The following is a 15,466-nucleotide window of genomic DNA, read 5'->3' on the forward strand; positions in this document are numbered from 1 at the left end:
ATGGGTGTACAAATAATTGGCGAAGCTGCCACAATTTTTTTGATTTTTAAACAATAACGAGATTCATTTAGGATAAGGTATTTTATAAAATCTAAAGAAAAGTCGAAGAAGGAGTAACATAATGGTCATCTGATAGACATATCACCTTCGGAAAATGCTTTGAAATACGGAAGGCTGACTGAGGGAAAGCAATGGGACCTACATTGCTTATTTAACGCTTAAGGCATTACCTAAAATAAAGAAACAGGCCTGAGATAGAAAAATGGAGAATTGCAGTACACCAATCCTAGGATTGCAATATTACGAATGAATGTATAAACTCCAACTGTAAATAAGGAGCCAATACTTGGCCAGTGCCCATCACCCAACAGAAATTTCAGTTTTACAATCTGCATTGAAGAAAACGTCATCACAATAAAAACTCGACTTTATTGTACAAAACTTAGAAAATACTATTAAGGATAAAACATGTTAGAGCCCATCCATAGAACAGTTCATACTAGTTTATTTGAAAATATTTTACATTCATTTTAAGATTCATGGTCCATAAAATCAGTCAGCAGCTTCATTTAAAACGCTGTGTTTGATGGACACAGCCTCCTTTCTAGTATAATTGATGTCGTTGTATCTTGAATAACGAGAAGGAATGGATTGGCATAGCAATAGTCCACAACGGTTCATTTATTTTTTGTCCAATCCTATGGCACTATCAACTAGACCACTGTTTCTCGCTAGAGGGGACAACGTATCAAGCTGAACAACGGATGATGTACTTCATAAGCTTCTTGTCAGACACATTCACGGCCATGTATGCTACTGTGTGTCTCACAACGACCAACATGTCATTTAGATGTATTTACTAACCCGTCGGGCTACGTGCACAAAGTGCCATTAGCAATACATCATTCTTTCATTATCTTATGAGGGCAAAACTACCCCACTGCCTCTGAATTAACTCTGATATTTATAATTTACCCAACACAAGAAAATCGTCAAGTTTGACAAGCTTATACTTTTCTTGCAGTATACCTTTGTCATGTGTGGTAACATTTATATCAATATAAAATATATGCAATTGAGTATTAATGCTTTCCAGCATTAAGTTGTTTCGATCATTAAAAATTTAACTGGAATGATTAAAAAATACATTTAGCATTCAAGTATCACAGTTCTAGCATGACATTGAACTTCTTAGCTTAATTCAAGACATCAATGCAATACCTGCGGTTATAAATGTGAATATCAATACGGCTGAGGTAGCAGTACTGACTGCGCCCCCGCTGGTTACATTGCAACAGAAAACAGCTCCATCTACCACCTTTGGGTAGTAATCATTCCAAAAAGAGAAGGCCTTGTAATCAAAATTCGTCAAGTCACTCATGTTAAAGTTCCTGTCGATGATCAATATGCCTGGACTATCCTTTGTGAACTGATCCCACTTCAAATGGATCCCGTTTTGCGCAGGATTTGCGAACTTTATGAAGTTACCCCACATAGTCATCGTCATATCAGTTACCCTCCGGTCCGCCGTGTTCCAGATGACTTGTAGAGGGAGTGTAGGCCAGTAAGGCATTCCCCACACTAGGGGAAGCTCAAAAAAGTTGGGGACCTCTATCCAGTCGGCCATTTCCACCAAGCTAGTCTTCAGCTTGTAGTCAAAACGGTAGAAGTACGTGGGGCTATCGGCGCTTGTGTAGGTCGCTAATTGATAAGCCCCTGCTGCGTACTTCTTCTCCGTGGCAAAATCCATTAGCTTCTGCCGCAAAAAGTTCGGATCTGCCGCTTGCGGCTGGGGACTGTAGTAGAAGAGAACAGCATCCAGCAGATGCTGGTAGTTGACAGGGCAGGAGTCGTTCGTATCCGGCAGTTCCAATATGATCTGGTCCAAGAGCAACGTCTCAAACTCATCCCGGTGGACGCCCTGCTCCGGGTTCTCGAGAACCTCGGCGAACACGAAGGCGTCCTCCATGTTGGTGTAGCCCAGCATGACGGGCACCTTCTGGAACTTGCCCTCCATCAGCAGGGAGAGGGGATCTGCCGGTAGGAACACAGCGGTGGAGTTGGCAATGCCGCCATCCACGGTAGGGCCCCAGGGGCCTAGCTGAGCGGCTCCCATGGCCAGCTGAAGGGCGTCGACCTTCCGTAAGCAGTCCACTAGGGCTTGGTGTGGTTCGAGCGGACAGCTGAACTTCTCAGAAACCATAGCGAGTCGGCTCATCTCCGACTCGTGAGGCCTGATGGCCCAGGGGACCAAGCAGTTGCCGCTCATCGCGATGGCTTTGGAGAAGAGGCCCGCGGAGAGGGGAGACAGGAGGTGAAGGCCTACGCTCACTCCGCCGGCTTCGTGACCAAACACTGTCATGTTCTTGGCTGATCCTCCGAATATGGCTATCCTGGTTTTCACCCACTGCAGGGCCGCCACTTGGTCCAGAAGACCGTAATTGCCGGTAGAAACGGGGTCGAGGGTCGTGAGGAATCCGAGGACGCCTAGTCTGTACGCGACCGTGACGATTAATATCTGTGGAAATAAAAATCAATAATTTAGTACCAGAAACCATGTGGTGATCTAATAATGTAACTACAATGAACAATCTGAATATAACTTCAAGTTTTTTTTCTTAATATGGTAACTATAGCAAAAATTTATGCCATTTTTTATGCCATGAAAATCATTGATTTCATTTTTAATTGACTAGATATGATACATTGACAACAGACTCCCATTAATACTTTTTCAATGCCACCGGGACCTTATTTAAACCTAAGAAAGCTTTTGATTTGAAAAAATCCAACATGTTGAAATGGAAAGCGAAATTGTATCCTTTTGATTATAATCTATTATGTAATATTATATACCCAATTTTAATTAACTCTTTGTAGTACTATGTACACTTTAATCAGGATATTTGAGTTGCATTATATTTCGTTTCGTTTATTTATTAATGTTAAGTACCAATGAGTCCACGAAAATTAATGTTTTTATTATTATTACTTTCGCCGTGTGCGCTATTAGGATTATTATCCCATAATCACCGCATTATATACTTTCCTTCTCTTTTAGCGGAATGAAATCTATTTTCAGGAAATCATCAGGCCAACATCCCTTACCTTAGATCCTGTCTACTAGTCCGAAAACTCTTCTATTGCCATCACTCCCTATATTCTTCAGAATCTTAAGGACCGGGTCCTACTATGCCATACGAGACTCGCTTGGTTAAGCTTCATGCATTCATGAAATAGATATTTGGTGGGGTTTCCCACTTACATCCCAACAGTCTTTTTTACGTGACACCATCACGTGAGCTACCTTCCGTCTTGCTCCTACCTTTCGACCTATCTGGCATGAGTGGCCCTACTGGGTGTAATTGAGAGTTAATCCCGCCAGTGCAGCACTAGGTGCAATAGGAACGCACAGAACTTTCCACAGCGGCAAGGTTGTAGCCCAAGGGAAAGGTAAGGGTTAAGGTCGCCTATTCTTATTCAGGAATGGCTCGAAGCAGGGGCGCAGCTAGGAATTAAGGCTGGGGGGGTTGGGTGCAGCTAATACCGGGGTGTGTGGGGGTATGGTATACCCACCAGGATAAGCGGTAGGTGCGACATTGATAAATCGCGGAATTTTAAGATAAATGGTTCAAAATTGTGAGTTTTACGGCTTTCTGAGGGATATTTTATTAATCCTTTCACTAGTCTATAAGTAATATCAATCCCATTAAGTAAAATTGATTAAACTTAAAAATTTCTTTGAGCTCTGGGGGGTTTTATCCCCAAAACCGCCCCCTCGCCGCGCCACTGGCTCGAAGAATATGCGATGGATAAAAAAACGAAAATACATGGATTTCCATCTTTTTCAAACCCTTTTACTCTCGAGAATAAGAAAAATTGTTGAGCGAGCACATTGCACCGAGGTCCTTCTCACCGCGTTAAAATTTTCCAGATAAATTCGACTATAGAGTCCAGTGGAATCCATGCCATTCAACCACGTGGAAGTGCAGTTTAACTATCATACGAGAGAGATTTATCGATTGCCGATGGCGAATGGCCTTTCGGCATTGTTGGAATGACGAAAATGGAGACACCGCGGAAGCCCGGGCGCGGAAAGGGCTGCCTGCATTGATGCACGCGACATCACGGAAAAAGAATGTCCGGGATGACCGACCAAAAGTCACGTGATGGCTTCAAATCAAGTATTGAAGGCTTTGAATGGGTCAGTAGGCATGTGACCCACATTAGCATGTTCCGGATACGATTTCTTATCTCCTCACATGAAATGCTCTTGCTGCTAAAATGGGCCGCAACAACTAAGCAAAGGGCAAGATAGATCAAGCAAGGATCATGGTTCATTGGAAATTTCTCTTATCATATTGAGTGCGATAGCAAAGTAAACAAACTATTCCGAAGTTTCAACCGGAGAATTCCGATGATTAATGATCTTCGATATGTGACTCATTGTGGAAGTAACTGAAGACCAACACTCCTCTCCCGTCTCCCGTGCAAAGCATACGTTAGCACAATTCTGCCCTTAAAAGAAATACAGAAGAAAGACTAGGTACTAAAAAATGAAAAGATTGCAAAAATTCTCTTCGACAACGGGCGAAACAATGGGACTGAAATTGTAATGGGCAGCAATTCTCGTTGACGACGCGAAAATGAACAAAAAGGGATCCATGTGTTGAAAATAGGGTCGTTTGGTCGTAAGCGTCATCGCTCCCGATTTCTCGTCCTGAATACTTATCAATTTTCCTCATAATTTGATTTTGTAAGTAATGGTATGTGTCGTCGCTCTTGACTTTTTTTTTATAACCCAAGACCACTGTGTTTGCAATTTATTAGTGAAAAAAGTTAACATTACAAGGTATTGTGCGGAAGAAATTTTTAGGCTTGATATTAAGTCCGTTAGATGGGTTGTAATATCAGTTATAGTACCAGTAACTATGGGGAGATGAGGGGATAGATTCCCCCGCAAAGCTTCTGAGAAATAGAAACGTTTTTAAAAACTATTGTCTAGTTTTGAAATTTAATAACTGCATCTGCTTAAAGTTAAATCTTTAGTGCCAAAATGATGTAAAATGTCAGGCATGTCATTTTTCAAAAACTGTCCCGAAAAAGTTGCCTGTGGGGGAGGGTATCCCTCCAAAGCCTCGGAGAAATTTAAAAACTATTTAAAACTATTGTCTAGTTTTGACAATTAATAACTTCAGCTACTTAAAGTTCAAACTTTAGGGTCAAAATGATGCAAAATATATTTCCAGGCATTTCATTTTTCAAAACTTTTCCCGTATCCTTCGTTACCTGGGAGGGGGGTCGTCACCCCAAGCCATTCCATCCCTCCCAAAGCATATTCCTAGTTACGCCACTGTACAGTACTAATAGTGTACCATTTCGTCGTCTTACAGAATACCAACCCTTAGCATTACTATAATAATTACATTGGCTTGAATAAAATCAGCAATCGACGAGCTCCTTTTGTGGAATCAAGACATTTTGATGATGAACATTTTATACATTCCGCTCGTACAGTACTAATAGTGTACCATTTCGTCGTCTTTCAGAATCCTTAAGCATTACTATAATAATTATAATGGCTTGAAAATAATCAGAAATCGACGAACTCCTTTTGTGGAATCAAGACATTTTGCTGATGAATATTTTCGCATTCCGCTCGCTCCGCTATCCATTCCACTCTTCGCTCATTAATTGGGACATTAGATGGAACATGAGAAGTATCTGGACATCGCATTAGAGGGAAAACGGATGCAGCAGTACGGAAATCAGGAGTATTACCTTAGCAAGGGAAGTATTCATAATTGAAAGAGACTAATGCGAGGATAGTTATGTAAGAATATAAAGAAAAGACTAGTGAAGAGTGTGATCTAGAGTGAAGTGCTTTACGGTCCGGAAATATAGGGCAAAGGAAGAAGAAGCATAGAGCAAAAGAGCAAAGGGACATTTATGATAGAAGGTGAGAAAGGACTTGAGGCGTTCTAGATGTGGGTGTGGAGAAGAGTTGAATAGGTGAAGTGGACGGAGAGGAAGAGGAACGATGAAGTGCTGGAAATGGTGGGAGAGGAGAGGCAGCTTCTAGATGACACACGGAGGAGGCAGAAGTTATGGATGGAGGGAGTGCTGAGCGGGGAGGAGATGTTACAATTCAACTAAGAGTGAAGAGTATTAGAACAGCGAGTGAAGGAAGAGAATAGGAATAAAATCCGAAGATCCAAGCATGATAGAATGGAATTTTTCCATGTGGAAATGAACACTTTCAATTTTCCGCGACTATATAATTTATTCCGTCCTAGGTTTACATGTTGCTACATCATCTTCCAGGTCAATACAGCGTCACCATCAGGTGGTGTAGTTACATCGAAACCTAGGTCAGATTAAATTTTATAATCGTAGAAAATTGTAAGAGTTTATTTACATATAGAATAGGATTATTTGGAAGAATGTAAGGGAATACACATTCTTGTAAACTGAAGAGAGACATCCATTCAGGGCTCGCTCAGCCGGTTTAAAGAACGCTTCATGCATACCTATCTCAGAATACCGGTAGAATACCTAAATATAGAATATCTACCGGTAGAATACATAAATGATAATAATTTCAGCATTTTCTGGCAATTTCCCAGTGAAAACTGGTTATTCACTTTACTCTAATAGCAATCAATTTGAATGAAATGAGAAGGGTAAATCACGTTGTGAGTGCCGAAAAATTTATCTAAGGGTGTTTCTTAGCATAATGGTATGACACAGTAGGGTAGTCCTTATTTATAAAGTTTTCTGATTTATTTTGGGACGCCCCCCAATTTTGTCCTATTTGGTGAGAAAATAAATCACAAAAATTATTTTTGCAATCGGATACCGGGAAAACGTGCCGCATCGTACTTCAAGTTTTGAAATTTTGGTATTTTTAGGTGTTTTTCGAACAGAACTGAAGATGATATCACTCTTGGATTATTCTATCACTCTTTTGTCTTCTACAACGACTCGCTAGACATTTGCACAGTATTACCTCATATTTCTTTCATTTTTGCCCTTTGGTTCCCGAGATATTGCACCGCGAGTGAGCCACCCCAGGCAGACAATTTGGGTGTCACGCGGGTTGCATACTCTCAATACTTGTTGCTCATTCACACTCATCGTAAAAGCTTAAAATTCTTTTGATAAACTTTAAACTTCGCCATTATAACCTTGAATGCTATATTTATCTCTGTTTTTTGCCAAAAACGGGCTTAGTAGCAGTGGTTTCTTCTCCATATCTAAATGTTATATACGAGTGCATCTATCTAAATTCAGCCTGCATGCTCGCAAAATGTTTAATTTTGGGGCTCGAGCGGCGGTCCGATTCTGAGAAATTTCGGATCTGCGTCCCTGATGTAAGTTGGTAACTATCCCGCATAGGGCATATTTGGTACCTTTCATTTCTGCCCTTTGGTTCCCAGGACATCTATTGATACAGTCCTGTTTTTATCTTTTAATGCAAGAGAAATTTATGCCGAAGGGTTTGCGACAAATGGCTAATGGTAATGCTATGGTAAACGTATGAATGAATCCCAGGAACTTGAACGTTATATGCACGGAATGTATAGAGTGAAGGGACAGAGCATCCATATCGCAAAGCAGGTCATTGATTGAGCGTGTATGTGGAGGTATAATTAACGGAGAAATAGAGCGAGAAATGATGAAAAATCGACTTCCGTCACACGTTTTAAATATTTCACATAAAAGACAAAAACTATCTGGAAGAACAAATTTTTCGAAATATTCTCATGCCATTCCACAAAACGATTATATGAAATTTAAACATTTTGACCGTAGGCGTGCCCAGCGAGGGGCAGGGGGCTTCTGCGGGGGTAGCTGCCCCCCCAGAAGCAAAAATCGCAAAAGTATATAGGCAAAATCAGTACTGAATTGAAACGAAAGTATTCAACAAATTTTCTTTATGCCTACGATAAATGATATGTATTAGTATTAGTTAAAATAAAGCTATTTTTTCAAGGAAATAATCTCATAAACTAATGTCACAGCTTGGCATGCTCCCCCCTAGTTATGATCCCACGTACACCCTTTATTATGACTGTAAAATGAATTTTTCGGTACGGTATGTTTCGTAACAACGATTTAACTTCTCAAGGCGTCTGTAGGAGATATATACTTGCCATAAAATTAAAGAATGAAACACGTAATAGCCTAAATTCGTAGGGTATTTTATGGTAACATGGGTGTTAGTATGAGTATTGGGTATTACAGAATAACGAGTGTGAATCAGTAATTAATTATTAGCAATTAGTAATCATGAGTGTTAGCGAGCATTCCTCGATGAATTGCAGAACGTTAAGGACGAATACTTCATATTGATAAGGTTACGTAACATGAAAATTAATCGATAGAAATAGCAAATCTGTGGCCCTTGAAGTACATTACCGAAGCAAATAACCTCGAATATCGATTAAACACGCAATATTGGAAGAAATTTGCAAGGAATTTAATCAGAAATGAGGACATGCTTATTCTGCGGTTTCTTACCCAACACATTTCACGCTTTATGCAAACGATGTAAATGGCTAGAAAAACTACGGGTGTTTCAACTGACGTGACGAATCTGATGGTGGAGCGGGCACTTGAAAAATGTCTTTCCTCACACTTACAGTAGAGCACTCTTGCACCTCGCATCTAAATCGATCAGTAGATATGTCTCTACACTCGTATCTCACCTGCTAGCAATTTAACTTGTTGCCGAGTAAAGCTCGCGTTAACTCCACGGCAAGCGAAATGACTGGAATACATAATGCACCCATTAGAATTTAAATTTATAATTGCATGCGCGTTTGAGCGTGGCATGCAGTGAGGTGTAGAATATCGCGCGAGACATCACCACTATAGTAAGCCTTCACAAGCAAGGCACCTTGAGGTTGATGTATTATAACAAAAAATTCCATCAACGTACGAAACGATTCAATGATAAGAACTCTTTCAAGAAAAGGAGGCAATTTTTGAGCTCGTGGAAAGAAAACAATCAAACACTGAGTCTTTAATGTAGTGAGGCGCATAAAGCATGACTAATCCGCATTATAAAGTTCGATGTGGCTAGGTTCAAGGACGAATTATATGGAAGGATAGAAGGATGCATTCTGAAGATCGAAGAGTTATGAGCACGGAGTAACGACTAACATTTTTATCCCTAAGCTTCTGGCTTTTTCCATCTACCATAGTAGGCCCACATCTGTTTTCAACCTTGTGTTACTATCCTTTTCTTTCCTACCCTAAGATTTCATTGAATGCATGCAAACATAACTTATTTGTATATCTTGTGTGCTTGTTTTGTGTGTGAAGGATGACAGCTGCTGTTTTTGAGGCATTGTTGTTAATTAGTTGGTTCAATGTGGACTAAGGTGATGAAATTACTTATTATTTCCTAAGAAAATTTTAACGCCTAGAACTTTTATTCGGGAGGAGGAATGGTGGGAGATGAATGATAGTTCGGAGAACTCATTGATAACCGAGGGAAAGAGATCAATGAGTCTTCTCCATGACCAGGAAATGTCATCGATATAGCGGAGCCAAAGTAAGGGTTGAAGTGGGTAGGAAGATAGGCAGGGATTCCGACTTACAAAAAATATTGCGGGGCCCAAACCGGAGATCTTGCCCCGGGAAATTTTATAAGTAGTGAGTTTTAAGTTTCTTAAGCATATTAGAAGAGTCAAATGATCAACATTAGAACCCTGATAACTCGAATCTCGATATCTGGACACTCCGGAGAAAATCGACAACCCTGACACATTTTTTCCTCACACAATTAACGAATTTTTGAGGGGGCTCGGGCCCCCTCTAGCCCCATGGAGTCGGCGCCCCTGAAGATAGGGAGGATTCTTCGAGGAGACCAAGAAATAAAGTTGCGTATAAAGGGCTAAACCTACTTCCCGTGGCGCATCCTTTGATCTGTAGATAGATTCATCGTTGAAGGAGAAGGCATTTTTCGAGAGGATGAGGCGAGAAGCTCGACTTAAAATTCAGTACTAGGTATGTGATGTGCAGGTCGATTGTCAAGAAAGTGTCGAAGGGAGTCGAGGCCTTCGTCATGAGTTGTGGAAGAGGCTTATGAATATTAGTGAGCCCTATTGAAACCAGGAGGGTTAAACGATTGGTTTAGCCAAATGCATGATTGCTCGGAAGCTTGCAATTCTAGCGGTGAGGCGGAGGGTGGGAGGGAAGCAAGTAGTCCCAGATTGAAACTATCATCAAAATAGATAAAAAGGTGAGCTCTACGGTCTCTTAACTCAACTGGGAAATGAAAAACTCCAATGGCCGTAACAGGGGACCTCGTCAGAGGTATAAAAAAAAACACTGTGTTGGTATGCTGGAACGGGGAGATTCGCAGCAGTGACCAACCCCAACCTCTCAACCTGAAACCCTTCACAAACACTCGTTCAACAGTGAAGAAACATTCGCGAGGGTTTTGGGAGACCTCTCTAAGGCTGCTTCCGCTGAATAGACTCACACCCAATCACTCGCTTAACTCCGAAGAAACCTTCGCGAGGTTTTTTGTGGGGGCCTCGCTAAGGCTGCTTCAGTTAAGGAATCACACACACACACAACACTTACTCAGTGGGTTATACTCCGGGAGAATTTGTTCGAAAACGAGCGATGGAACTGCCACCTGGACGGGAGAAGCGTACCGGTTTCGGAATCCAAGATTCCCGTCTCATCGCAACTGAGGATTTAAGCTTCACTTCAACAAGGTTGAGTGATGAATGAATCATCAAAATCCAAATTGTGGGAAAATGCGTAGGTGAAGACGGGCAGCGAGGCAGATGGAAAGGCAGGATTACAAGAAGGTCGATGATTATTAACCCGGAGGTTGAGTGAAGTGGTGGCTGCACCGATGTAGAAGGCGGGGCAAGGATTGCATAAAAGGATATAAATTACATTATTAGTGGTGTTGGTGGGGGATGGAGGGGAAAGAAGCGAGAGAGTGAGAAATTTGTTAGGAAGTGATTGGGTAATGAGGATCGGAAAGGTTTGATATCACGTCGTATCGATTTTGTCGATGTTTGATCTCACATAATAATAATAATAATAAAATGCCTTTATTCGGGCGAGGTTGAGACTGGAAAGTCCCCTCTTCCACCTAACCCCTAATGATGTCACGACGCCTCATTATGAAATCTTTGTCAACAGGGAGAGAGGCAGAATGGAGGTGATTGAGGATTGATTATAGGTATCTTTAATGTAGGATGGAAGAGAGTGTACAAGAGGCTGAAGGTAATGCTCGACGAAGGATGAGATGCGTTCTGTGGGGGAATTGAAAGAAAAGGTGATTAGGCAGCCAGGATTATTAGTATTGTGTATCTTGGGTAGAATGTGGAAGTGCGGGGTTTGTGAATGGGGTGGAGATAATAAGGAAATGTAACTACTGGAAAGACCCTCTTCTTGTGATTTCTTTTTTAAAAAAGATCGGATTTCGGTGAAAAGCAGGGTTGAGATCACGCGAGGCAGGTGTGTATGGTGAGGTGTCAGCGAGTTGTCTTCGGACTTCTTTTCGATATTCGGTGAAGTGGAGCACAGCAATAATGGATCCTTAATCAGAGGATGTAACGGCTATATCGGAATTGTCTTAAGACCTGGTTACACGGTACATTAACACATACAAGTTAATTTATGTTAGCGTGAATGATTATTGTGGACCGGAACGGAATATGTACTAATGAATGGACCAAATTAAAATAGCTTCAATTTTCTGTGCATGCATTCGCACAAGTTGGGTGGTTACACGGTGCATTTTGGCGTTCATTCTCGCGTTCATACATTTAGACACTAACCCGTACGTGTTTATGTATCGTGTAACCAGGCCTTTAGATTGCTCAGTGCTCTGTTTTATGCTGTGGGAAGGTTTGTTGAAATGCGGCCAGAGCCGTTGAAGAGGACTGTGCGTCCCAGAAGAATTATCATTTCAACCTTCGACAGAATGTGATGGTGTCGCTTACGAGTATCACAGCATCTATTTTGGGTGTGGGTGAGGAAGATAAAACCTTATCAAGCACGGATATTTCGTCTGGAGTGAGAGAGTAGGAAGATTAGTTGACCAACGCTTGCTCCGGAGACTGATTATCACGGGAGCGATAGGGAGGAGTGGGAGGGAGGAGAGATATCGCGCAGTGAGATCCTCTGTGGAGGAGGCAGAGGCTGGAACAGGAGGGGGAGGAGGGAGATTGAGGAGATATGCAAGGTCAGGCTTATGGCCGCTATACACGGTGAATGATCATGCGAATGATCATGCTCATCGATCACGTAATCATTCACAGGATCATGCGAGCAAAATAGAACATGTTCTGAATGATCATGTGCATGAAGGTTCATTCGCGAGTTGTTCCGTTATACACGGTGAATGATCATGCTGAATGATCATGCGAATGAAATCATTCGCCGTGTATAGCGGCCTTTATAGACGTGTAGAGGAGGACTGACAAAAGGGGTATTTGCGGTTATTAGCCTCGGTAAAGATAGTCCGTGTTGAAAAAAGGAATAGCCGAAGAAGGACAGTTTCTTCAGGGATTTTTGACGCTTCATAGCGAGGGAATCATGAAGAGAAAGAAGTATTGTTTTAATAATAGAGAGTAACTGTGTGTCGCAGAGGCTGATGATTGGAGATTCAATGTGAGATTTGTATTGAGAAACAAGTGTTTTGTATTGAAAAACGACACAGTAGCACTTGTTGAATGACAGTTGGAATTTTAAAGAATGGTAAAAGGGGTGAAGAGTTGGAGGCAGCCCTAATAGGGGAAGTCTAATGGTGATCCTATAAGGAATTATGCCTAAAGAAAGACTGGAGGATGAAAATTCAACGTGACAAGTGCATTGAGTAAGCTTAAGCGAGTACTTTCTCCTGGGCATGAACCAAATTAGAATTGAAAGGTAGACCAAATTAGAACAGGTTCTATTGAATTGATCTGATTGAAAAAGTGTTAAACTGGATATTTGAGAAATCACCAAATGCACTCTTGCACGTAACACCAAAATTTTAAATGATATGACTGTATTCAAATGTTCTAATTTTTTATCTACTGTTTTAAAATCTGATATCTTCCTTGACAATCCTCCTCCCCCCTTCCCATTAACCTCGTTACCACCTGACCTTCTATCTGCCTCCTGATAATTTGTGTTTTGACCCTCCATTTCAACCAACAATGCCCAACCCCCCTCCTCCTCTTTTACGGACATGAGTGATAAGGTTGAACTAGAGTACAGCTTAGTAAGAGGAAAAAAAATACACTCGACAAAATGCTGACAAAACAGGATAAAACATGGAATTCAATTGGAGGTTAGGATGCACGAGCTTGGTGACGAAACTAGGACGTAAATAGAAAGAAAGGCGAACACAAAACCATCCAGAGAATAATTAACACGGCGTTGGTGCAATCATCAAGAAAGCCGGTCACTCACCAATTGGTACCGAACTTCCGATAACGATATTTAGAAGCGTATTCGAGAACGTCCCTGAAGTATTGTTTCTAACTCAATCTCGACTCGGTTGCCACTTCGGTATAAAGATACCTCACTAGAGTACCAAATCAAATTGATTCACCAATATGTTCGCCACCACCGCTTCACGTTGTTTTAAATGAAATATCCCTCGTAAAAATACTACTTTGAGTGATATTTTTCCCCAGTTATGCTCGTTTTTGATGAGGGAGACCATGAGTGAAAATAATTTAGGGAAATGTATTGCTATAAAAATTTTACCGCAGTTACTCTACCTAAAGTTAGTTGAGTAGAAGCTATTTTAAAGAATATGAACTCAAACTCAACTTGAGTTTGCGATTTTACACGCCGAGGATGAGTAAGGACTCAAGATTGAATCAGGATCTGGAATACGGCCCTTAAATTCGTTATAAGATAGGAATATAGGGGTTAATTTTGAACGGGATAGAGTATCCCCACTTGGAATTTGCTCACTCCAGATAAGGGTAAGAGGAAATACTTTCCAAATAGTATTTTTTCGTGGAAAAATATGAAATATGCACAGCCTCGATCTACTTTTCATTTCATAATAACTCAATTTATGAAATACGAGCGTTTGACGAACGATACGAACGATAGGTGCGTTTATAATTTTAAAATGTAGAAAAAAAGGCAGGGTCTTATGTACAAATTTAATTGGAATGTTCATGTACAAATTGAGGTCAGAGGACCTCTTTAAATACAACATTGGAAGTAATTACACTATCCTCTGTTAAACGCACATGATGACTCATACTTACGTATCAACAGGAGACTTGAATGTGGAATCAGCCGCATTTTGATTAAAGTTATTTGTTTTAAAAGTTATTTAAAGAATGCGAGATATTGTTGCAAATGAACTAATGTATCAGTTTGTGCGGCGTTAACGTCAGGAATATTTACCGGATTTTGTTTTTTTTTTGTTTTTTTTTATTATTATTTAAAAACCAATTTTAGGAAACAATAGCAATATTTAGGAAGTAAAATATGCCGTCGCATGTTCTCTGATAAATTTTGTGCATTTTGGTACCTCATTTGTAGAGTTTGGTTGCGTATAAGTTGAGAAAAAGGTATCTATACAGAAGAAATAATATAGAAGATCAACGCATATTGTAAAAAATATCAATGCGACAGCAAATTCTAAGGGAACATGTATTAAATAAATTAATAATATTAAAAGTAACAAAATTATATACAGTATTTACACCGGACTAAAGGAGTTCTAAATTGCAGAAGTATTTACTTTTTTGAAATTGATAAAACTTTGTTCAAATCACAGATTTTACCCAACTCTGACGGCAGTTTCAACGACTTGGATGTATCCCCCCCATAGTTACGCCATTGCTTGGGAATCTTCTGGTCATAATAGGGCATGATTTTAATTCTTTCACAGCACCATACGGGTTAAATTTTAACGTATTTATTGGAAAAATAAGGAATTTTTAGGTGTTAGCCTAGGTATTATAGAGATCCTCAATCCAAAGGCTTTTCTAGAAATTACCAAAGGAAAAAATGTAATAATTTGAAATTTGTAAATACTGTAGTATTCGTCGGCTCAAGCGCGGACTGCCTGCTTTTGAGGCGAGCGCTATTCACTGTTCGTAAGTATAAGGTCTCACATTAAACACCGATTAAACATGATGCGGTGTACAAATGGCACTATGGGGCGGATTGAGCATCGAATTTGGGGTGGTCATGACGTGAGTCCGGGGAGTATGGAATAACCCCCGGGGTAGAGGAGCATTCTCCCGTGTAAATTTTTTTAGACTATGCATACCATGGGCGTTATATTACCCCTCGTGAAATCCTTAGATTTTTACTACAGACCCAACATTACGCCATCCCTCATTTGAAAAATCATAGTTTATCATATTTTAACAAAGTGGTACTAACCTCTTAATAAACAAATTAAATAAAACAAAAGCCAAATTCGTTCTTTAAAATAATGCCAAACAGCTATTCATCATATCAA

General features: G+C 40.4%; 1 protein-coding gene across 1 annotated transcript in view; it reads right to left on the reverse strand.

Annotated features, from left to right (window-relative positions):
* Window positions 1-409: 409 nt before the first annotated feature.
* LOC124170523 (fatty acyl-CoA hydrolase precursor, medium chain) overlaps window positions 410-15,466 on the reverse strand; it is a 159,648-nt gene continuing 144,591 nt past the window's right edge. The window contains exon 4 of the mRNA XM_046549298.1: window positions 410-2,518. Coding sequence (XP_046405254.1) covers window positions 1,202-2,518 — 1,317 coding nt within the window. The 3' untranslated portion in view covers window positions 410-1,201. The remainder of the gene's footprint in view (window positions 2,519-15,466) is intronic.

This window comes from Ischnura elegans, chromosome X (assembly GCF_921293095.1).
Source record: "Ischnura elegans chromosome X, ioIscEleg1.1, whole genome shotgun sequence".
NCBI lineage: Eukaryota > Metazoa > Arthropoda > Insecta > Odonata > Coenagrionidae > Ischnura > Ischnura elegans.